Source organism: Alexandromys fortis, unplaced genomic scaffold, assembly GCF_014885135.2.
Source record: "Alexandromys fortis isolate MF-2015 unplaced genomic scaffold, M_Fortis_MF-2015_v1.1 scaffold_97, whole genome shotgun sequence".
NCBI classification, from domain to species: Eukaryota; Metazoa; Chordata; class Mammalia; order Rodentia; family Cricetidae; genus Alexandromys; species Alexandromys fortis.
In genome coordinates this window covers 2,753,007-2,777,371 of record NW_026067981.1, presented here as the reverse complement: position 1 = coordinate 2,777,371, position 24,365 = coordinate 2,753,007, and the positions used below count along the sequence as shown (strand labels likewise).

At 39.7% G+C, this 24,365-nt stretch overlaps 1 protein-coding gene across 7 annotated transcripts in view; it reads right to left on the bottom strand.

The window, feature by feature from the left end:
* Window positions 1-24,365, bottom strand: part of Nme7 (NME/NM23 family member 7) — a 141,180-nt gene that overhangs the window by 94,091 nt on the left and 22,724 nt on the right. For 5 of the 7 annotated variants that reach the window (XM_050158276.1, XM_050158269.1, XM_050158270.1 and 2 more), the window contains exons 3-8: window positions 21,579-21,686; window positions 19,043-19,209; window positions 10,859-10,969; window positions 8,019-8,069; window positions 6,455-6,662; window positions 3,955-4,060 (exon numbers count right to left, since the gene is read on the bottom strand). In XM_050158276.1, coding sequence (XP_050014233.1) covers window positions 3,955-4,060; window positions 6,455-6,662; window positions 8,019-8,069; window positions 10,859-10,969; window positions 19,043-19,209; window positions 21,579-21,686 — 751 coding nt within the window. The remainder of the gene's footprint in view (window positions 1-3,954; window positions 4,061-6,454; window positions 6,663-8,018; window positions 8,070-10,858; window positions 10,970-19,042; window positions 19,210-21,578; window positions 21,687-24,365) is intronic. The other 2 variants (XM_050158274.1, XM_050158275.1) reach the window with 1 other exon arrangement.

The following is a 24,365-nucleotide window of genomic DNA, read 5'->3' as shown; positions in this document are numbered from 1 at the left end:
ACCCTCAGTGTGGCCTGAGCTCCCTGCAGAGGTAGGAGAACCCACTGTAGGCAGTGTCCGATGGCCTCTCATGGCATCAAAGCTGTGCTCTTCCCCATAGGCTAGTGGGCAGGAAACCTAATGCAGGTTTCTTGGTATCAGGTACCCAGGGGAGTCGGAAGGAAGCCCAGACTCAACACATTCCACTTGAGTCCCTCTAACCAGAAGCTCCCCTTTAAATCTCTTCTCTGCCTCGCGTAGCCCATGGGTAAAAATCAAACATGCCAGCATAAGGAATTGTTACAGAAAGATAAATATGAAAAAGTGACAGGGCTACAAAAATTTGATATAAGACTTCAAATTTCATTATTATCAGTGATTTGGGTTAATCCCAAATTTCAAAACAATCACAAAGTACCACTGTAATCCAAGTTTAGAAACAAGGGGGAAAAGTTGATAAAAACCTTAAAATGTCAAAGTTCATGCTGGCATCTGAGAAGATTTTGTAAAAACTTCTTTTGCTTAACTAATTTTATACCTAACGGTTTCAAGCTTGACAAGAAGGTGGGAATGTGGTACAGTAGCCAGGCCCGTGTCTGGCTCACGCAAAGCCCTGGGTTTCACTTCTAGTATCGAAAAGAAAAGACAGATAATAAAACAGGAAACAAAACAGCTCTACCAAAATTATATAAGTAAAAAATTATATAGGTGTATAATAAAATTGAGCAGTTTGACGTCAACTTACATATTTTTATTAGATCTCACATATATTTACCTATGTGATTTAAGTTATACAGCTAGTATTTGTCCAAAAACTAATATTTATTCTAATCCTTGCTTTATGTTACTTTATCATCACATTTTTTTTTCTTTATAAAAAATTTAAACAGGAGATGAGGATTTAGCTCAAGAGAGTGCTTACCTAGCAAGAACAAGGTTTGGTCCTCAGAATAAATCAGATAGATACCTAACTGAGTAAAGCATATTAAGATAGATGCTGAAGTTGAGCAATTTAAGTAAGAATTTGTTTCCTCGTTTGTACATATATATGCAAACATAAAATCTAAGACAAATTTTACATAGCATTTATAAATTCATACCTGCCACTTCAAGACAGAAAACCATATCTGTACATGGATTTCTATACATGTACATCATACATATACATACAAACAGCCTTGGGGACGTATATGTGTTATATCAGCTATATGTGTGTATGCACATGCACATTTGCATATATATTCTAGGCAGGGAACGTAAGTGCAGCATTAACCAGCAATTTCTAGGGAGCACATGAATATAGTAATAAATTTGATATGCGACTTTAGACTATACTTCATTAGTACCACAGAGGACATCTACATCGCTATCATTTCCTGTAAAAATCTACCAACCATGTGACATTTGTTTTTGCTGATGTTGAGAACATGAAAATTAGAAAACACAGGGTATTCACGGCAGCAGGTGCCTGTTAGGCCAGCACTCTCAGCAGACAGGAGGGTCAGGAATTCAAGGTCATTCTCAGCTACACAGTAAGTTTCACACCAGTCTGGGTGAAATGGGACCATCTCAAACAAACAAACACAACCATAACAGAACAGTTTGGATCCTGGGATTTCTACTCTACATTAAAGAAAACAATGTCAATCTCTCGGGACTCTAGCAAGCTTACTTGGAAAAGAATGACAACTCTACCTACAAGGCATCCTTGCTCTGCTCATGCAAAGAGATGATTCTAAGGTCTTGGTCAGTCTGCTATCTGGAGGAGTGCTAACTAATATATGTCTTCATTACCCATCATGTATGGAAATGCACCATTAACTATGGCACAGTGGTAACGAACACATGTGTTTACTATCCATCATGAGTGGGAATGCCCCACAATTATGTTCCTAAAGACCAGTGGGATAATATAGCACTTTCTAAATAATTAAAGATGCATTAATTATGTATAAGATCTTTAAGGTTCACATCCTTTCAACCAATAATAGGATTTCTAAAAAAGTAGCCAGAGGAAATGATTAGAAAAACCATCAAATATTTATGTAGAAAGATATTCTACAAAATATTTTTTTTATTGAAAATGGATTTTTGTTCTCATACAGAATACCCTGACTACAGTTTCACCTCCCTTGGCTCCTCCCAGTTCCTCCCCACCTCCCTTCCTATCGGGATCCTCTCTCTTTCTGTCTCTTATTACAAAAGCACAGGCTTCTAAGAGATAACAACAACAATAAAAACCCCCAAAAATAATAAGATAAAACAAAAACCATTACATCCAAAGCTGGACAAGGCAAACTAAAACAAGGAAAAGAACACAAGAGAAGATGAAAGTTATTCTTAATAAAAAAAAAAAAACTAGAAACAATCCAAGGATACAAACATCATACATAGGATTATTATGAAATATTCAATCAGTAATTAAAATATTCATGATGCCTCAAAGAAAGATCTAAAATGCTTACAAAAATAAATTAGAGCAACAGAATATAGACACATCTCAGCTAATTATGCTCATATGTATGTATCATATATGCACACACACAAATGCAGAAAAAAACACATCAAAATGTTAACAAAGAAAATTCGGGTATTAGGAAGCAGTTATTGTGTTTTGCAACAAGGTCTTGCTATATGTAGTGCAGGCTGGTCTCAAACTCACCATGTAGCTCTGGATGACTTACAAACATGATTGGCCTGCCTTAGACTTCTGAGTGCTAGGATCACAAGTGTGTACCACCATGTCTGTTCAGGTAATATGTATATTTTCAAGTTTCTCTACTGTACATATGCTTAGAATACATAAAAACTACACTCAATTCTGCATATGACTCAGTATATTCTAGTCTCCAAGGAATATCTTTTAAATTAAATTTCATTCCCAAAACAACATGTAGTAACTGACAGAGATAGATGTACACAATAGACTCAAACACATGAGGAAATAGAAGCAAGAAGTGAACTTGTACTCTCAGTGTACACAGGCACATACACGTGTGTGTGTGTGTGTGTGTCTATATACATACACAGAGACATACAAATAGGGGTATTTGTGTCTGTCAAAGAACTATTTCAGATATAGACAACTGGAGGGAATATCTTCAACCTTCTCAGGAAAGATGTTCTCTGGGGGTAATAATCACTGTTTAATATTTTTTAATTTTATGTGTATGAGTGCTTTATCTGCATGTAGGTATGTGCAACACATGCATGCCTGGTGCACCTCAAGGTCAAAAGAGGGCATCAGATCTCCTGGGACAGGAGCTGTGGACGACTACGAGCCACCACGCGGATGCTGGGAACTAAACCCAGGTCCTCTGCAAGAACAATGACCGCACATAACTGCTGAGCTGTCTCTCAAGCCCCACACACAATGCTTCAGATCTGCTCTGGAGAGCTAATCAAGAGAACTGAGTGGCCAGGCGATGGTGGCGTGCACCTTTAATCCCAGCACTCGGGAGGCAGAGGCAGGTGGATCTCTGTGAGTTCGAGACCAGCCTGGTCTACAAAAGCTAGTTTCCAGGACAGGCTCCAAAGCTACAGAGAATCCCTGCCTTGAAGAGAGAGAAAGAGAGAGAGGGGGGGGGGTTAAGGGAGGGAGGAAGGGAGGGAGGGAGGGAGGGAGGGAGGAAGGGAGGGAGAGAGAGAGAGAACTGAATGAAACCCAGTTCTGTGGTTGGAAAGACAGAAGGGAAAGTTAGAAGGCAGGGAAGCAAGATCTGAGCATAGCATGAATGAGCATGGCCATGACCAATAGCCAAAAGGAACACCTACTAAGAATGCACAGATACCAAAATAAAGACAGGAATTTAGACAGATTTCTCCTTAAATGTTGCCTTGACTCATGTGCCTTCAAAAAAAAAAAAAAAGACTGAAATATTAAAGTATACTTGAATTTCATCATGTAAAACACAGCAAGAAAACAAACATTAACAAAATATTCTATTAATGAAACATTTACAACAGGGCACGTACCTTCACTGATGGCATGGGGCTTAACAATGCAGCAGGTACAGTTGGTAAATTTAGCAGTGTTTGCTGGTCCACAGCCTCCACTTGAAGGAAAAAATAATTCCATTTCCTAAAGATACAGAAAGATGAGAAAAGGGATTTTGACAAGGATGATCTCTTATCTGAAACTTACAGAATATTTCTGGAGGTTTCTTTTAAAGTTTCATGATATAAATTTTATTTTTCACATTTTCTAAATGTGAATTTGAAAAACTGAGTAACTTAGCTCCATTTCAGCACTTAACAGTCAGAGCAACATGCAAATAGTAAAAAAGCAATGCGAAGATGTCATTGTGTGGCTTCTATCATAAGTGACAAGGTTTCAATAAAGTCTGAGAGTTGGAAAAAAACAGTATGAAGTTCTGACTTTCCCCAAAGTAATAGTTCATAAATACAGATTAATATCAAGTTTAAAAATAAAATATATAAAATAAAGTTAAAACAAGCACATCTTCACAGAAACAGAAAAATTAATGTTTAGGGGTCTGAGAATTACAGTTAATAACAATAATTCACAACAGTTCTATTACAAATCAAAGTGAGCACTATAATATGACCCGATTCACACAGCGGTTATTTGCTTTAACCAAGGCTCATTAAACTAGAAGTCAGCAATCTGAACGAACCACAAAGATGTTCACATTTATCAAGTCTTTAATTACTTAAATGGTGTCCCTAAGCTTTTAGCACTTTTCTTCCCACGATATTCTCCATAAAAACCTCTGTTCACACTCTAAAACATCTGCCAGTGAAGGAAGAAATAGCGAAATGCTATCACCTCTAGCGAGCTTTTCCTGATGCTCCCAATCAACACCGCGCATCCGTCACAGCCGTCACTTGTCATCCATCAGATTATAAACTTAAAAAAAAGAACCAACTTGCAGAGCTCTGGAGCTCCCCAAACACCAAAACCAAGACCTGCCACAGAGTTAGTATTTTCTTCTCACTGATACCATTCAGGAGGCAGAGGCAGGGGGTCCACTGCCAGTACAAGCCGCCTCACTTATGGAGCAAGTTCCAGGCCAACTAAGGCTACAGAGTGAGACCATGACTCAAATTTACAATAAGATAAATCAAAACTACACTAGCGAACTTTCGTAGCTTATTGGGGTACATTAATTATGTAGAATAATAGGCTTCATGGGATACTTTCATAGAAGTCCAACAAGCTGTGATCCTAGCCAGCCCCACATGACCCCCTTCCCCTTACTCGTTCCTCTGTCCTCCCATCCTCTTCTCTCATGGTCTCCCTTCTATTTTGATGTGTAAATATTTTTTAAAAACACAAGCAAAAGAGAGGAGGAGAATTCCTCAAACACTGTTTATTTCAGTGATCCCGTTCGCAAAATATTTAAAAAGAATAATTAACTATTACTATTGCTGTTGTTGACTACTAACCTGCTTTTGGCATTAAAAACAAATTTTTATTTTATATAAATAGACTCATATAATGTTATTTTTTCTAGCTTCTTTTATTCACAGTATTTTAAGATTCACTCCCTGTAATCCTTCCTTCATTTCTCTCTTTTTCTCTTCTCTCTCGTCTGTCTGTCTGTCTGTCTGTCTCCGTCTCTCCTCTCTCCGACAATAATTTGCCATTGATGGCTGCAGCATGGCTTGTTCATTGTTCATCTGATGGACATCTGTGCTATCTCTAGTCTGTGCTATTACAAATAAGCTGTTAGAAACCTCAAACCCAATCTTCTAAGAAGATGCTCACTGGATAATTTTAATTTTGTTGTAGTTGTTAAAAAATCCTTTTGCTTTGAAACTTTTATTATGTCTGTCTGTCTGCCTTTCTACCTACCTACCTATGTGTACATGCAGTGTGTATGTGCATGGCCAGAGGCCAGAGAACACAGGGAATAAATTCACTTCTTCCGCCGCAGAGGTCTAGTTAACAAACTCGGGACATCGGGTGTTGATCCAAGTGCCTTTACCCACTAAGCCGTCTTGTCGGCCCAAGACCCAGAGTTCTTGCATCTTTACATAAGCTGTATTTCCACGTGTTTCTAGTATTTCTCCTAGACCCCAACTTAGCTAACAGTGCTTGTCTGAACTACAAACAGACTACTCAAAGGAAGCCTTCTTTTGGAATACCTACCACAGATCCGTACACTAGTATTCTTCACTGAATTCAGTCACAAACCTGAGGGTCAGCAACTTAAGCCTTTACAGAAAGAAGTGTGGCAACAAGGGTCAGATCTGGAGAAAACTGCGCAACTGTGACCAACACAACTGATTTAAAAGGAGGCGTGTCTCTGAGCCACGTGATCCTCTGAGCCACGTGATCTTCTGAACCACGTGAACCACTCGATCCTAGAAAAAAAGCCAGCAGCTGTTCACCACTACTACACCAGCTGTTCCAATCCTCCCAAAGTCCTCAGCGGGAGAAATATTTTATTCGGACATAAAACAATTTCCCAAACAAAACAGAAGAAAAATATCTCTCAAAACGACTTACTCTGGCAGCAGATGCAAAAGAATCGGGGCCATGAGCTGCGTTTCTGATGCCATCTGTCCCAAAGAGGGCTCTGATGCTTCCAGGGGCATCTGTGCGAGCTAGCCCAGAGTTTGCCGGTCCAAGCAATCTTTTCCACTCGCATATCGCATCATCTCTTAAAATCTCCATGGCAATAACTGGACCACTTGTAATAAACTGGATCAGTTCGCTAGGAAACAGGGGAAACCTGAATTACTTCTCTGCTCTGTCAATCTAGACATCAGCCTTAACAATGACATAATAATAATTTCAGGGACCAGAGTTTCTGGGCACGGTGAAGCGTACGTGGGCAGTGCCAAACCCTCAAGAATGGAGTGCACTGCCGTTAGCAGGGGCAAAGAGAGGCCTGCTGAATTCTGATGATTCCATCAACTTAAACTGCAGTGTTGACCTAAGTGTTCCCAGTACTCTAAGCAGGACAAAGGCGATTCCCTTTTTATTTTCATATGGTTTATCCTGGCAGTCAGGTAGAACTGTACAATAACAAAGTAATGAGCATTACATTTTGTAACAGTTTCAACGCAAAGAGTGACAACTCTAAATCAGTGTGAGAAAGAGAAAGAATGTCAGCAGGCCGTCAAACACTAGCCCTGTATCAGCAGAAAACTACTCTGGGTCATGATATACTAAATGATCGACCACACACACCGGGCTTTGTTGAAAGTTTATGCCTTAGTCCCAGTTCCCCCTTCATTTCATTTTTCCATCTCTTCATGTGCACATGGCAGCAATGGTAAAGTTAACTTGAAAAAAGTGACATCCCAGTCCCTCACTTTCTTAAGCAGAGGCAAAAGAGAGGAGGAGGACAGGGTGCCAGGCCCGTTACCTTATGACGGTTTTACACTACCTTCTCTCTCCTTCCCACTCAGAAGAGCATTTCCAGGAGATAGCATGTAGAAGGAGAAGGATCTACATCCACTATGATAAGAGTGAATATTGTGATACTGCATTGTACATAAAAGATACCAAAATGGGGGGGGGGGTAGGTGGAGAGAATGGGAGGAGAGAAGGGAGTGGGAACTGGGATTGGTACGTAAAATGAAAAAAGAAAGTTTGCTTTCTTTAAAAAAAAAAAATAAAGGGGCTGGAGAGATGGCTCAGTGGTCAAGAGTACTGATTGCTTTTCCAAAGGTCCTGAGTTCAATTCCCAGCAACCGCATGGTGGCTCAGAACCATCTGTAATGAGATCCGGTGCCCTCTTCTGGCCTGAAGGCATACACATGCAGACAGAATACTGAGAATACTGTATACATAATAAACAAACAAATAAATAAAAGAAAAAAATTATAAAACGATACCAAAATATACCAAATAAAGACCTTAAAAGCACAATAAAATTCCCAGCATAAAATATGATTACAAACACATTTTCAATTCAATGAAATATAAAAGGATGTTTCTTAAAACTTAAATAAGTGATCCATTTGTTTCTGATTAAGGGTCAAGTATTTAGAGGTGGATATAAGAAGTCTTTCTAATAGAAGTTAATGGGAAAACAATTTTAGTTCTGAAGCTAAGCACTTACTTATAAAAAGGCCTTGAGTGGTGGTCTACATGAAAGTCTGTGGCTTCTTTCCTATAAAATAAGCAAAATAACAATAGTTAAGGTTACTGGAAATAGTTATTTTAGCTTATGTTAATAAAATATAGATTAAAACACACACGCATTTGATCTGCAAACAAATTAACTATGTTTTTTCACCAAATTTTTATTTCGCCAAATAGCATATTCCAAGTATGAGTCCTTCCTATGCTGAGATATAAAATTAGATAAGATGATATGTTTACTTTTTTATTGCTGTTACACTTTATCCATCTTCCACATCATCAGCATCTCACTGCATTCTTAATATAGTGCTAAATATCCAAGCAATAAGAACGTTTGCTAAAGTCCAAACAAATTACATTAAAAAAATGAAGAGAAATCTTCTAATTCAAAACTTAGAATTAATTTCAAGTTTTAGAATTTTGGCTACAGCTTATTTTATTTTTTGTCATCTATTGGGGATAAACAACAACGCTGAGTGTGTCTGAGATGGCGCGTCTCTGGAGGATTCTAGGCGTCACACAAAGAGATAGGCTGTGCAACAACCAAGTAAACTACAGGATACAGCAATGGCGCTTGAGATACTTCGGCCATGTATGAGAATGGATGGTGGCAGACAGCCGAAGACAGCACTGCCTGGAGGGGTGCAGGGGATAAGGTGAAAAGGAAGGCCTAAGAAACGCTGGATAGACAGCATAGAGGAAGACTGTGGAGCCTTGGGTAGGAACAACTGGAGATCCGCCATAAACGGGTAAGCATTGCCGGGGCTTAAATAAATGGAAAGGAACGAATGAACTGGGGATAAACCTAGAACCTCACTCATGTACAGAGTGCTCTACAGCTGAGCATCATCTCAAGCCCCTTCAGGTTCTAATTTACTAGTTTTTGCTTAGTCATTAGTAAGAACTCTTCAAGGAAAAGCTCTTTACGTTTGTATTTTTTTAAACCGCTTGACAAATTATATATATTAAAATCTGCATTTCCATTAAAATTTATTATAATCTGATCCAGTAAGCTTAAAGGTGTAAAAAGCTTTCTTTCCCCTACCAAAATCAGGTGTCGTTCTTACAATTGTGCAGCTTTCTTGCTGGATTTAAAAAGAATTTATACTATGTAACAAATATATATAAACATCAACCAATTTTTTGGCAATCTTTGTTTATTTTAAATGTACAGGATTTAGCTGTATATCTGTTTACCATAGGAATACAGTACTCTTAGGGCTCCAGAAGAGGGTGTCAGAGCCCCTGGGACTGGAGTTACAGATGGTTGTGAGCCACTACATGGGTACTGGGAATTGAACCTGGGTCCTCTGGAAGAGCAGCCAGTGCTCTTCACTAACGAGCCATCTCTACAGCCCCTCAGCTAGTCTTTAAAATAGCAAATAAATTACAAGTGTTTGGTAGCAAAAAAAAAAAAAAAACAAACAAACCAAAAAACAAACAAACAAACAAAAAAAACCACAATCTTTAGACTTGAGAATTAATTTTGTATTCAATGCTTTTAAGATCTTTTATCATCCACAGCTAGGGAGGTTATAGAGCACTGTGGGAAATCCACTGCTGTTGTTTAGCTAAATTGACATGGTGCCAAACTGTCTTCTGTGCAATTATGTTTACACCCATGGACAAATGCTGCTCTCACAAGCCTTGCTCAGACAAGTCTGTTTCCAGTGAACAGTGATGAATGCGAAGATTCCACGATGCTTGGGTTCCAAGAGAAGAGACAGCTGACTGCTCAGCCCTAGGTAAGATATTTATATCATCCACTCTAAGGCTCAGGGAAAATCACAGAAGGGTGGAAAGAATGTAAGAAATGGAAGATAGAAAGACAGCTGCAAAACGTTATCTATTGGGCATGACCCAGTCACTGCAAACATGTACTCAGAGCTGCTGTCGTTGCCTACACTGGACCTGCGCAGGACTGGACCTGTCAATATTAGCATAAGTCATTTGTTACTAAGTATTGCCTACTCTGCTCTACTTTTACAAGATGGGAAGCTCCAGCTACTGTTTACACCAGCATTCCCTCAAGTGATAAAAGCTGTACCCCAGAACAAGGGCTGTAACATCACTAGGTGACCAAAATTCTCACCTCCATCGGAATCTTATGAGACCACCGTCACACACAGTCCATTACTGACCAAAATGTTGCTATGCGCTACATCACATCATTTATTTCTGTCCTGCCTTGAACTGGGGGAACACTGGCGCTGAAGAGAAGGAGTCCATTTCTCTGTTCTTTGCCCGGCACTGTGAATACTTTGTTACCATTCCCAAGATAAACACAACTTTATCCTGGAGTCACAATTATTTTGTAATAGAAAAAGCTTATTAGGATAAGTCTTATTTTCATCAAATACTTCAAAAAATATCTACATTAGGTTAAGTAATATTGTTTTTAGAGAGGTAAACAGCCATGTTGGCATACACACTAAGATGAACTAAATGTAAATAAACACTTCTAGAAATTATTAGATGACCGCATCCTCTATTATTTTCATAAAGTACATTATTCTTACATAGAAGAGATTATGTGAAGAACTGATATTATGAAAGCAAACAGAGCAACGGAAGTCAACACGGTTAAATGAGGGCTGTGTAGATCTGACAACCTCTAGTGGCTTAGAGTTAGGTCATTTTAGAATTAGCTGATTATCTATCTATTATCTTGCTTCCTTCGTCGTGATAGTCTATATTTGCCATTCAGGGAAAGGCTTTTGTTTCATCCTGTGGACTGTTTTGTGCTTTTGTTTACATAAAGAATGAAGGTAAGAAAAAGGACATTACATAACTGAAAATGTGCATCACATTGGTTACCTTGAAAGCGTCATCATTCGGAGTTTGGTTATAGTAAATCCACTTTTGTTTATCATATCAATTATTTCTCCAGCTTTTGATACTGCATCTGGTTTGATCAGGGCTAATGTTCTGTAAGAAACAAAGGATAAATCTGAAAATAAAAACAGTCCTATAGTTTTTAATTTATGATTCCAAGCAGTCATTTTCTTAACAACCACATCAGACCATTACCAATTAAAAATATAGGGAAGTGTATTAAAGATATCACTTAAAAATTATATAAAGTAAGATCACTATTTTCCCAAAGAAATGAAAATAAGCTAAATATTATTTTTAAAAAGCAAGAGGCAGGATGTAGTGGCACACCCCTTTAATTCCAGCACCCAGGAGACAAAGGAGGTAGATCTCCATTCTGACTTTGAAGGTAGCCTGGTCTACAGAGAGTGCTAGGCCAGGCAACAATACATAGTGAGACTCTATCTATTAAAAATAAGAGGAAGTGGGAGAAGAAGAGAAGAAAATGGGCAGGAAGGGACACTAAACTTGCTGTTTTTATTTTAAAATTTCTATTATATTTACTTATTTTCATGTGTGTGAGCATGAGCATCCCATAGCCTGGACATGGAGGCCAGAGAGCCACTTGTGCGAGTCAGCTCTCTTCTGCCAAGTGGGTGTCAGGGATGCAATTCAGTCCTCGGACTTGATGGCAAATGCCTTTAACCGTGAACTATCTCATCAGCCCTAACATGTGTATGGTTTTTTTTTTAAAATACTCAAATTAGAAAATGTAGGTATTAAAAATGTCTATGTACTATAAGATAGTTTTATATAGAAAACTAATCCCCCAAGAAATTACATTAAATATACTAGAAATTTAGTGTTCTCAAGCCATGCTTCCAGCTCAGCACTGACACAAAAGTTACTATAAATTCTTCTACTGGGTCTCTATTCATGGCAAGGTTAAAACACAAACACCCCAATGCCCTCTGACCCAACAATACATGTGAATATCAAGTGCCATGCTATCCTTTAAATATGAAATCATGCCTTTTCGTCTTCCAAAAGGGTCCACCAGAGCCCTGCACTCAGTCCCGAAGCTCCCACAGCCATCTCCCTGCCAGCACAGAAACAAGCACTTATTATATGCAGTCTCAAGAGGAAACAGTATGAAAACCATTATGATAAATTCGCCTTCTCAGTGGACAGCGAGAAAGCAGACTGGCCAGGTTTCACTAAGGCAGGCCAGATGCGGATATCTGAAAACCCACGATTCTCCCTGAGCCATACAGAATGTCTTTCAGAGGCTTCATACTCTAAGCAAAACGGCAGCAGACCTGTCTGTGAGTAGACGACCAGCAGCCTGCTGTAGCACAACATCCTAGACAACGCAGTGTGGGCACTGTGCAAGGGGCGTGTCAGTTCCATGCCAGGCTCTCTGAAAGCAGCAGACTGACAGGAATAAACATGCTCCTCCACGAAAACGGCTCAAAATGCATTCATGCTTGTCCTAAGTACACAACAATACATTTTAAACAACGGCCAATTTGTGAATTCTCTTACGTTCTCTTTGCAAGCATAAAGTATGTGCTCACTTCACGGATAAAGGACAACAGTCTCCCAGGCAACTTGTGGTTTGGACAAAAACACTCTGTGAAGATTTTAACTAGTAAGAGCAGCCAAGTTGTTCAGAGAAATCCTTCTTTTTTATTATTTTTTTAAAAAGAAAACAAACCAATCCCAGTTCCCTTTTCCTCCTTCTCCAATTCCCTCCACCCCCCCACACCCCCCATCAGAGAGGGTAAGGTACACTGCCCTGGGGAAGGTCCAAGGCCTTCCCCACTACATTCAGGCTGAGCAAAGAGAACAGGTTCCCTAAATGCCAGTACAAGCAGTAGGAACAAGTCTTAGTGCCACCGCCAGTGGCCTGGCAGTCTGCCCCTGCCATACAACTGTCACCCACATTCACAGGGACTAGTTTGGACCCATGCTGGTTCCTTCCCTGTCTGGCAAGAGTTGGTGACAGAGAAATCCTTCTACTGAAAACTTTTTTTTTTTCAAGACAGGGTTTCTCTGTGTATCCCTGGCTGCCCAGAAACTGGCTCTGCACTAGAAGTCCAATCCACTATCCACTGTGCCACAGTGAGATTAAGGAAAGAGATATCTTGATTGAGGGAACCATTATGGGGTTAGCAAGAAACCCGGCTCTAGAAAAATTCCCAGGAATCCACAAGGATGACCCCAGCTAAGACCCTAAGCAATAGAGGAGAGGGGGCCCCAATCTTGCCTTGCCCTGTAGTCAGACTGATGATTATCTTAAATATCACTATAGAACCTTCATCCCACAACAGATGGAAACAGAAACAGAGACACACATCAGAGCATTGGACTGAGCTCCCAAGGTCCAGCTGAAGAGTGGAAGGAATGAGAATATAAACGAAAAGGTCAAGACCATGAAGGGTTCATCCACTGAAACAGCCTACCTTAGCTAATGGGAGCTCACCAACTCCAGCTGGACTGGGAAGGAACAAGCATAGGACCAAACTAGTCCCTCTGAATGTGGCTGACAGTTGTATGGCTGGGGCTGACTAAGGGGCAACTGGCAGTGGCACTGGGATTTATCTCTACTGCACGTGCTGGCTTCTTGACCTATCCTCTTTGGATGTATACCTTGTTCAGTCTAAATGTAGTATGGAGGGTCTTGGACTTTCCACAAAGCAATGTGCCTTACCCTCTCTTAGGATTAGAGGGAGGTGGGATGGGAGGATGTGTGGAGGGAACAGGAGAAGGAGAGGGAGTGGAAATTTGGATTGGTATTTTTGTTTAAAAAAATCTAATTAAAAAGAAAGAAGGAATGAAAAAAAGAAGGAAGGAAGGAAGGAAGGAAGGAAGGAAGGAAGGAAGGAAGGAAGGAAGGAAGGAAGGAAGAAACTAGCTCTGCAGGCTGGCCTTGAACTCACAGAAATCTGCCTGCCTCTGTCTCCCGAGTGCTGAGACAGAAACGCACAGTTGCTTCATAGGAGAGAACAGAATTCCGCAGTATTAAAAAGAGAGCCCATAGACAGAATGCATTAACGATGACTATCTGAGTTAAATGTTTGTAATTATTTGGATGTACTTAAACATTGAAAAGAGATTTAGGTCTTTCTCCTAGGCCATTCTTAAACACCTTCTAAGCACAGATAATACCTTCTAACACAGATACACCCTCCTAACACAGATACACCCTTCTAACACAGATACACCTTCTAACACAGATACACCCTTCTAACACAGATACACCTTCTAACACAGATACACGTTTTTAACACAGATACACCTTCTAACACAGATACACCCTTCTAACACAGATACACCCTTCTAACACAGATACATCCTTCTAACACAGATACACCTTCTAACACAGATACATCCTTCTAACACAGATACACCCTCCTAAGCACATATACCACCTTCAATGCAGCTCGGAATCCTCGCACTCCCTTTTAGGGCAATGGACACATAAAGTAAGCTGAGATTCCTAGATTCAGAAGTTTCTGTAAGTCATCCAAATGACTGCTATTATTTACTCATTTGCAGTTAGAAAAGAATCAGAAAAGAAAATGATAAAATAATTCAACTCAATGGAATATATACTACTGCAAGCATTTTCATTAACTATATTTACAAAGGTCAAATACTTCAATATTTATTCACATGAAAATATATCCAGTTTAAAATTCATCCCATTCAACTGTATTAGTCAGCATATGGATTAGAAGTGTAGCAAAAAAAAAAAAAAAAAAAAAAAAAAAAAAAAANAAAAAAAAAAAAAAAAAAAAAAAAAAAAAAAAAAACAACCCAGACACATTTTAGACTACTAAAGTGTAACAGAGTTTGTTTCCTTTTACTGTCTAGAAGTGTGACTGGCCAAGGTACTTTACCATCCTATAGGATCAGTTTAAGAACATTCATTCCTCACAAATCAGAGTTAAAAGATAGAAAAAGCAATTGTTAGGACCATTTTTATTTTCACTTGGCTCCAGTCAGATTATTAATCCCAGCTTCTCAGATTACCTTTCCGAGTTGAAATGAAAACCTAACGTTGCTGTGTGTTGAGATGATTATGCAAAGTGCCCTTCTAAGACAGTGACTAGCTGTCTCAGTTAGGGTTTCTATGGTGATGAAACCCCACGAGCAGAAACACCATGGGGAGAAAGGGTTTGTTTATACTTCCATATCGCTGTTTATCACTGAAGGAAATCAGAACAGGAACTCAAATAGGGTGGAAACTGGAGGTGAGAGCTGATGCAGGGGCCACAGAGGAGTCAAGCTTACTGACTAGCTCCCATGGCTTGCTCGGTCTGCTTTCTTGTAGAACCAGGACCAACAGCCTAGGGATGGCACCACCCACAGTGGGCACAGCCCTCCACTATCTATCACTAATTAAGAAAATACCTTACAGGCTTGCCTACAACTCAATCTCATGGAGACATTTTCTCAGTTGAGGCTCCGTCCTCTCAGGAGACTTTAGCATATGTCAAGTTTTCACAGAACTAGCCAGAACACTAGAATGCATCATTACCTACAAGGAATGGAAGCTATAGATATTTATCACTCATAAAAGGGATTACAGAGGCTGGAGATATGTCTCAGTTGGTAAAGTGCTTTCCACGCGAGCATGAGGGCTTGAATTACAAACTGAGCATGGTGGTTGTGTGCGTGTAATCCTAGCACAAGGGGGAGGAGAGAGTGACAGAGGAAGGTCCCAGTGTCAACCTCTGGCACCCACACACGCACATGCACACACAAGCACTTCAACGCATGCACGAACACATGCCTGCACAGAGCTACAGACGCTATTTCCTTACTCTCGCTGACTTTTAACATCATAAGAATCTCATAAGATCTCATAAGAATAAATGATGTTCTTGGTCTGGACTGTCGGACTTTCCCAGTTTTACAGCTGCCCCTGTGGTGGTCTCTCACGAGACAATCCCTCTAGATCTGACCCATCACCACCTAAGCACAAACCATGTTAAGAATTAGAAAGGAACTGTAAATAAAGGGTAAGGAATTTTCACTCCTTTATATACTAGGCATTTGCAATGTCATAATCCCACTCATTCATTCAATAAATGTTCGTAGGACATTTTTTTGTGAACAAGAGAGACAGATTGGCTTTTCTGCATCGTTTTTTTCTTAAAGTTTCATTTCTTTTTTCATTTTTGCATTCAATGTCTTTTATCAATCAGTCGTGTCTTCAACACTTACTGGACATGCCAGTTCTATGAACTAAGATCAATAATAGACAACATTAGTGACAAACAACTCCAACTTCCTTATCAATTAGATCAAAAGTCATAACTTGAGGATAAGAAGGAAATACAGAAAAAAGCAGATACACTTGAGTTTGTAATTTATTAATTCATTCAACCGACACAGATTAGGCCCTTACAATGTTTAAAGATACTTTCTCAGTGTCATAAAAGACATAGAGATAAAGTAAAATGGAATTAGAAGATCATGTCCAGGTCCTATCCAGCCTCCTATGTTTGAATTCTCATGACTCTTTGGTTTTCAGGTATTAAACTTTATCTTACTTACTGCACAGAGCACTAGGTTTCACAATTACATTCTCATAACATACAGCATTGAATTTTGCTCATCTCTCACCCTTACCCACCCCTGCCATCTCTCCCTCCTCGGGCTGGACCCTTTCATAAACATATATTCCACTTGACAACGCCAATGTCTTCTCACCAGCGCCACCTGGCTTAAAACTTGGACGAGGCTTCTGTCCCTCCCTGCTCCCATTCCTTCCTGCCAACTCTGCCAGGGAGCCACAGTGGAGCAGTGTGCTGCCCACTCCTTCCTGCTGTGGGACAATGGTCTTTTACCCTGTAAATATTTGTTGCTTGTACTGCTTTAATAAAATGCTGATTGGCCAGTAGCCAGGCAGGAAGTGTAGGCAGGGCAACCAGAACAGGAGAATTCTGGGAAGAGGAAAGGCTGAGTCTGTAGTCATCACCCAGATGAAGGGGAAGCAAGATGAAAATGCCTCACTGATAAAGATACCAAGCCACGTGACTAACACAGACAAGAATTATGGATTAATGTAAATTACAAGAGTTAATAAGAAATCTGAGCTAATACGCCAACCAGTTTATAATTGATGTAGACCTCTGTGTGTTTATTTGGGACCGAAAGGCTGTGGGACCTGGCGGGACAGATACCTCTGTCAACACCTTCCCACTGGGTGACCCTTTTTGCTCCCCCACACTTTAAAGTTGACACCATTTTCTTTTAAAAAATTTTCTTAGCTAGTATATAAAATGTGATTCATAGTGATATTTTCGTATCATTATACTCTGTTCTTTTTTACAACCCCGGCCCTCCTCAACGGTGACTCGTTTCTTGTTAGTCCCAATCCCATCCCCCAAAAGTCTGTCTGCTTTCATGACATACATGAACGCTCTCTTGTTCCCCACTCCCTCCAGTCCTCTCTCCTCCCTAGTTCCTTTTCTACACTCATCTATCTATCTATCTATCTATCTATCTATCTATCTATCTATCTAATCTCCCAACCTCCCACCCATCCATCCATCTACCTACATCCCACATATTAAAGGAAGCATATGATATCTCTCATCAGTTTGGCTTATTTCACTTGATGTAATGACCTCCAGTTCTATCTACTTTCTTGCAGATATCAGAATTTCACTATATGTAGCTGAATAAAAGTCCCCAAAGCAAGCTCTTTCTTTGTGATTTCTGATGTTCTCCTGATCTTTCTCTTTTGGAACTGAGCCTATTCTTTGATATCTTGGCTTGTTTCATTTAGTGCATCACTTTGAGGCAGCTTCTCATTCACCATCTCACTCCAGATGTTTCTAAATCTTCCATTCCTTTTTTAAAAGGACTTTTTTTTTATTTATTATGTACACAGAGTTCTGTCTACATGTATGCCTGAAGGCCAAAAAAGGACACCAGATTCCATTACAGATGGTTGTGAGCCACCATGTGGTTGCTGAGAATTGAACTCAGGACCTCTGGAAGAGCAGCCAGTGCTTTTAACCACTGAGCCATCTCTCCAGCCCCTAAATCTTCCATTCTTGACTTGGACTGTCTATGAGCTTTATTATTTATTGTTTAATTTCATTCATTCATTTATTTACTTTATATGTCTATCTATTTATCTATTTGTTTTTTGAGACAGAATTTCTCTGTGTAACAGCCCTGACCATCCTTGAACTCACAGAGATCTGCCTGCCTCCACCTCGTGAGTGCTAGGATTAAAGGTGAGCGCTACCATTGCCTGTCTTATTTTTTAAGGCAGGGTCCCATGAAGTCCAAGCTGACCTTAGACTCCCCATGTAACCTAATAAGACCTTGAACTCCTATCCTCCTACCTCCACTTCCCACGTACTGAAATAACATATATGTGCCCCTCCCCAAGTTTTACACAGTGCTGGGGTTCAAACCCGGGCCTTCAGGGCTTCGTCCATTCTAGGCGAACACTCTACCAACTTAGCTGCCCCCAGCCTGCATTACTCCTTTCTATTAATCACACACACTTCTTATTTCCTATTCATATTTATTACTTCCGTAATTATTCAGACCATTATTTTAGTAATTAAACTTTTATAAGTTTTAGCCACCACCTTATTCTACCAGAATAACAGTCCTTCTCAACTTTGGACAGGAATTCCCGCCTTTCTATCTTTCTTTATACTCATCCCTTTGACTAGCATTTTACCCTGGCTCATCTAACTGGGTGGTTATTTAACCCATCTTTTATCATCAACACCAAACAGCTCCACAAAGCCTTCAGTTTTGCAAGAAATAACTTGTCTTCTAAGTTTATGATGATTCGAACATCATTACTTCCTCTCTCCCAAAGCCATGCCTATCCTTAGGAAGAAGAGTTCATGCTCAAACAGTCTTTGATTTTAGTGAGAAATATAAAAAAGGAGAGTGTAAAAGCTTCTCACCCTCCTCCCCTCAAAATAATCACCTCCCAAGACTATGGCTATCACTGTTATTCTAATCAGGAACAAGTCCCAGATCAGTTCCAAACTATTTAAAAAATGTTAATACATTATATTGGGCCCACTGGAAAGAAGTGTACTGTGACAACCCCATCGAGAAGTAGGAAATCAGAAGCTAGTAGCCAAAGTCACATGTGATGTTTCCATGGAAAAGACGGCAGAACTGTTTTCTTACTTCTCTTTCCTGCTGCCCAGCTGGCGAGCTGTGTATTGGTCCCCATAGTCAACCAGCACCAGTTGTCGAGAAAAGACATTCACTTTGTTGCCTATAAATAAATCTTCCAAGCGCAGGTCCTCATACTTGGTCCGCTTTAAGAAGGTGCGACGATTCTTTACATCATGCTAGAACCAAACGCAATGAAAAATACATACAAAGAATGTTAACCTTACTGGGAGGTAGAAAAGGTTTTCAGTTTATCTGACCCTTTTACTTCTTAACTACACACACAAATAATATTTTATACTCAAAATCTCTATTTCCAAATCCAATCTAGTAATAATAAAAATATATATTTTAAAATACCCTGAGTAGACTATTTTAGCCAAGCTGTTTCAGCATCTATGAACCAGAGACAGACAGATTCTCACATTCCTTATTTTCACATACACATTCCAATACTAAGTAAGCTCATTAAAAATTGTATTTTATTTAAATTATGTGTATTTATGTCTCTGTGTGGGTATGTAATGTAAGTGCAGGTGCAGAAGTCAGAAGAGGTGTTGGCTTGTCAGGAGCTGGAGTTACAGTTGCCGTGAGCTGCCTAGTGTGGTGCTGGGAACCACACTTGGGACCTACAAGAGCGGCAAGCACTCTTAACTGAGCCATCTTCTAGGCCCTCCACTCCCAAATAGGCTGACTTTTTAAAGAGATTACCAACGAAGGAACACAAAGAAAGGGACCCTCTTAGATCCTCTTCAGTTTGACTTTTTATACAGACACCAACTTTCAATAATATCTATAACTATAATATCCATTTGCCCAGAACCACTTATCAAATATGATTAATCTAAAATACCAGTTATCCCACTTCAACTTGGGGTCTCACTGTATATATCTCGTGTGTGTGTGTGTGTATGTGAATATTGTGTGTGTGTGTTATATGCATGTTCATGCGTATGCGTGTAGGTAGGTGTGCATGCCCACATGCATACATGAGAAGGCCTGATCTGGTGTTTCCCCTGTCATTTCTACCTTCTTCTATTGACACAGGGTCTCTCACTGAACCTGAAGTTTGTTCTTTAAGCCAGGCTAGCTAGCCAGAGAACTCTGGGGAGCTGCCTGTCTCTGCCACTCAATGTTGGCGTATCACATGGAACAATGCCCAGCTATTATATAGGTGTTTAATGTTCAAGTTCAGAACTTTATGCTTTCACAACCAGTGTTATTACCCACTAAGAGATTTCTCTAGGTCAGTTTTTTTTTTTTTTTGAGACAAAGTCTTGCTATACAGCTCAGGCAACCTTAACTTGTGATTCTCTTGCCTCAGCCTCCTAAGTATTGAAATTATAGTCAAATGTCACCAAGTTTAAGCTGTTCCTATATTTTTAATGTCAAAACTTGTGAAATACTTTGGTTAGAAGCCTACAACAAGGTTGGGTGTGAAGGTGCACATTTATAAACCCATTTGAGATGAGACAGGATTACAAGTAAGAAGCTAGTCTGGATTATGTAGTAAAATTCTGTCTACCACATAACTCAGAAAAAAAATACCAGCACAAAGTTATCTTCATGTATTGATGTATTAATGAACACCAAGAAAAAAGAATTCCAATAAAAATATTTCTTCAGACAGTGGTTGGTTACTCCCACACCTTTGTGCCACTATTACACCAGTGTATCTAGCAAGCTGGACACCTGTGTATAACGAATGTGTGTATCTCAGTGTTTGTGTTCCTTGTGCTTTTTTCCTTTGGCTTTTTTTTTCCTGTTTGTTTGTTTGTTTGTTCTGTTATATTCTGATTTGCTTTTATTTTATTTTTAAATGCCTGTTTGTATTCTAATGAAAGAGAGAAAGAAAGGGGTTGGTGGGGAAGTGGGGAAAATCTGGAAGGAGTTGGAAGAGGGAAAACTGTAGTCAGAATATACTGTATGAAAAAAATATATTTTCAATTAAAAAAAGAAAGAAAATTTTATCTTCAAATACAATTTCAAAACCAACCACACCAAAGGCAGTCTTATTCTTCTCCTTGCCCCATATGAAATAACGTTGCTAATTTTTAAGCAAACAAAGGCTACTTTTCAGTGTGTGAGCTCCCATGTATGAGCAGACGTCCATGAACAGGCATGAAAGACAAAGGTGGTCTTGTTCTCAGGAGCTGTATCCCTTACTTTTATTTATTTGTTTATTTATTTTTGCTTTTTGTTTGGGGGAGTTTTTTGTTTTTGTTTTTATTTCAAGACAGGGTCTCACTATGTAGTCCTGGCTGGCCTGCAACTTGCTATGCAAACCAAGCTGGCATCAACCAAAACTTGGCCCGGTTTCTGCCTCCTGAGTGCACCCCTGGCTCACTTTACTTTTCGAGACAGGACCTCTCTCTGCACCTGGGGCTTGCCCATCAGCCAGACCATCCAGGCAGCAAGCCCCATATCTCTGCTTCCAGAGTGCTGGGATTCCAGGCAGGTCACACTATGCCTGACATTTTACCTGGATGTTAAGCATCAGACTCGGCAAGCACTTTACCAACTGAACCATCTTCTAGCCCTCATTTACCATTTCAACAGATCCATCTGCAGGGTAAAACAGAAGCTCATAGCGGCGCAGCAGCGAGGCGTTGGGGTCATACCACTCTGCGAGGAACGCAAATCTCTCACTCTGGTTCTGTGAGGAAGAGAATTTTATCACTATCATATAGCAGACAAGCACTCACGCAAGTCATACAAAAAGAAAAGGAGAATTCCCAAATATTGACACAAACAAATCCTCGCTATTATAATAAATTGTTCTCAGAAATTTGTCCTGCTACTTAGTGATTAAATACCCTTAGGTCTTTCAAAGGTGAGTTTCATCTTGGCATCATAGCTATTCAATGGTCCTAATTCAATCAGCAATTTTTGGAACATGAGCTCCTATTCTGACTACTTTAACAATTCAGAGTTGTTCTGAAGTTTACTTAAAAACTATCATAAGCAATTGGGAGACTCCACTGCTACAAGCTTTAATATCCAGACTTGGGAATTTAACAAGTTTATACTATTGTCACTAATGCAGTAAACATCTTTTCTCTCCTTAGTAATTTTACAACAGTGACATTTTGTAGAAACCTGTTTCTCCAAAAGCATGCGCCTCTGAGAAACAGAAGCAAGACAGATCTTCTGTGGATACTCTCTGACAAGTAAACCCCAAGCAGACACATTGACAAGACAGGTTTTCTGTGAATACTCTCTGACAAGTAAGCTCCAAGCAGACACACTGACAAGAATGATTTCCACTATTTCCAAAAGTTTCAAACTTGCCTAAGCTCTTAGGTAGGACCTTTTGGAGTTCTGACCTAGAGTTTCACAATAGGAACCACAGACAAAGAAGAAATATACAGCCTGTCATCTTGAAAGGTCGCCAGTTTCTTCTAAAACCATGATTCACCTAAATGAAATTTTAAAAAATTCATAAGAACAACTATGGAGGGCTGGATAGATGCCTCTGGCTGCTCTTCCAGAGGTTCTGAGTTCAATTCCCAGCAACCACATGGTAGCTCATAGTCATCTATAAATGACTATAAAGGGATTTGATGCCTTCTTCTGGAATGCAGGTATACGTGCACATGATAGAGCACTCGTACACATAAAATCAATAAATCTTTTAAAAAATCATGGAACTGTTATTCACAGATGCAGAAACATAATCCCCAAACCATAATTCCTTTATGAGGTAAGGAAGTACTCTGAGTATAAACTGTATTTAAACTTGGCTTAAATTCTGCCTCCTGATTTCCTTTTGAAGCACACACATTGTTCCTTCTTGCATCTCACATGTATTTAGGGATATGAGGACAGTACATCTACACTTGGTTAATTTCCATTGCTAGAGTAGCGAACATTAGAACATTAAGAGATGTTCACAGGTTGTACATTAGGAATCAGTGCTGCTTTGGGAGTGAGCTGTTACTAAGGGAACCTCCCCCTCATCCTCTTTGATCATCCACTATGGAACAAAAATGCTCATGACATTGAGTTCTCAACCCTGAGAACAGTAAGCCAAATATATTTCCTTCATGTTAAAGCAACAGAAACTAAGTGAGAACCTGATTCTCCTCTCTCTCTCTCTCTCTCTCTCTCTCTCTCTCTCTCTCTCTCTCACACACACACACACACACACACACACACACACACACATACACACAGAATCAGAGACCATACTCATTTTAAAGCTTTTAAATTTCAATTTCAACTTCATTGAGCCAACTCTATCATTTTCTAAGCGATATCAATACTTGGAATCATTTTATTAAACTCCTTCATTTTATGGCTGAAGAAATTGAGTTCCAGCGGATATACATGACTAGCATAACATCACAGAGCTTACCAAGTGACTGAGCCAAAACCAGAAACTGCACCCTGCGCTCCCCAGATCCTCCCACAGTTCTGGCCTTGCAGGTGAACTCAAGGAGAAACTGGTTTTGTAGGACACATAATACCTTGATACACATAATACACATAATAGCCTGTTCCACAATGTGCCTGATAATGTGTACAGGAATAATCTGTCACTCCTCTTCATTGAATAGTTCAGTTTCTCTCAGACATTCTTTACAGAAAATACTGAAACAGGACATTGTATGAAAAATATCCTGTTTTATAATTGTTTTATTTCGGGTTGTATTAGGACTGAATTCAGGCTCACTCCCTAGCCAAGCCCAAGACTGTTCCTTGGAGAGACTAAATCAGGAGGAGTGTGCTTACAGAACACTGTGCCTCCACACAGCAGCCATTTCTACGTTAGCCAGAGCAGCTGGGGAGTCTCAAGCATCGCGAGGAGCCCTGCTGGTGTTTCCTTAAGGAAGGAGCATGTGAGGAAGGTCATCAGAGTCTCATCTGAGATTCCAGCCATGACATACTTCCCGCGCATCCCCTCCCAGCTGTATATAATTATTATGCCCATCTGCATATGATCCTGGAAATGGTGGGTTAGTGCACACACACAGTAGCAGGTAAGCTAAAAGAGGCTCTGTTTATGTATCTGGGAGATAAATCATATCATAGATAATTTATCAAAAAATTGGGTAGCAATTTTCTTTCTAAATTTTATAATTTAATTGGCTATAAAATGATTTGTTTTATCATCTGAACCTACAAAATAGGCAAGGCATTGCAGCACAAATTCTAATTGTTCTTAATAATAAAAATCCAGAGTTAGCTATTAGGGGGTGAAAGCTGAAATCAGAGCAGAGCAGTCAGCCACTAGAGAGACCTTTTACCTCTACCAATGCTCAGACCCAAGGGGTGATCCTGTCCTCAGACTGCTTCAGACTGCACCCCAGACTGCACCTGTCTCCACCAAACC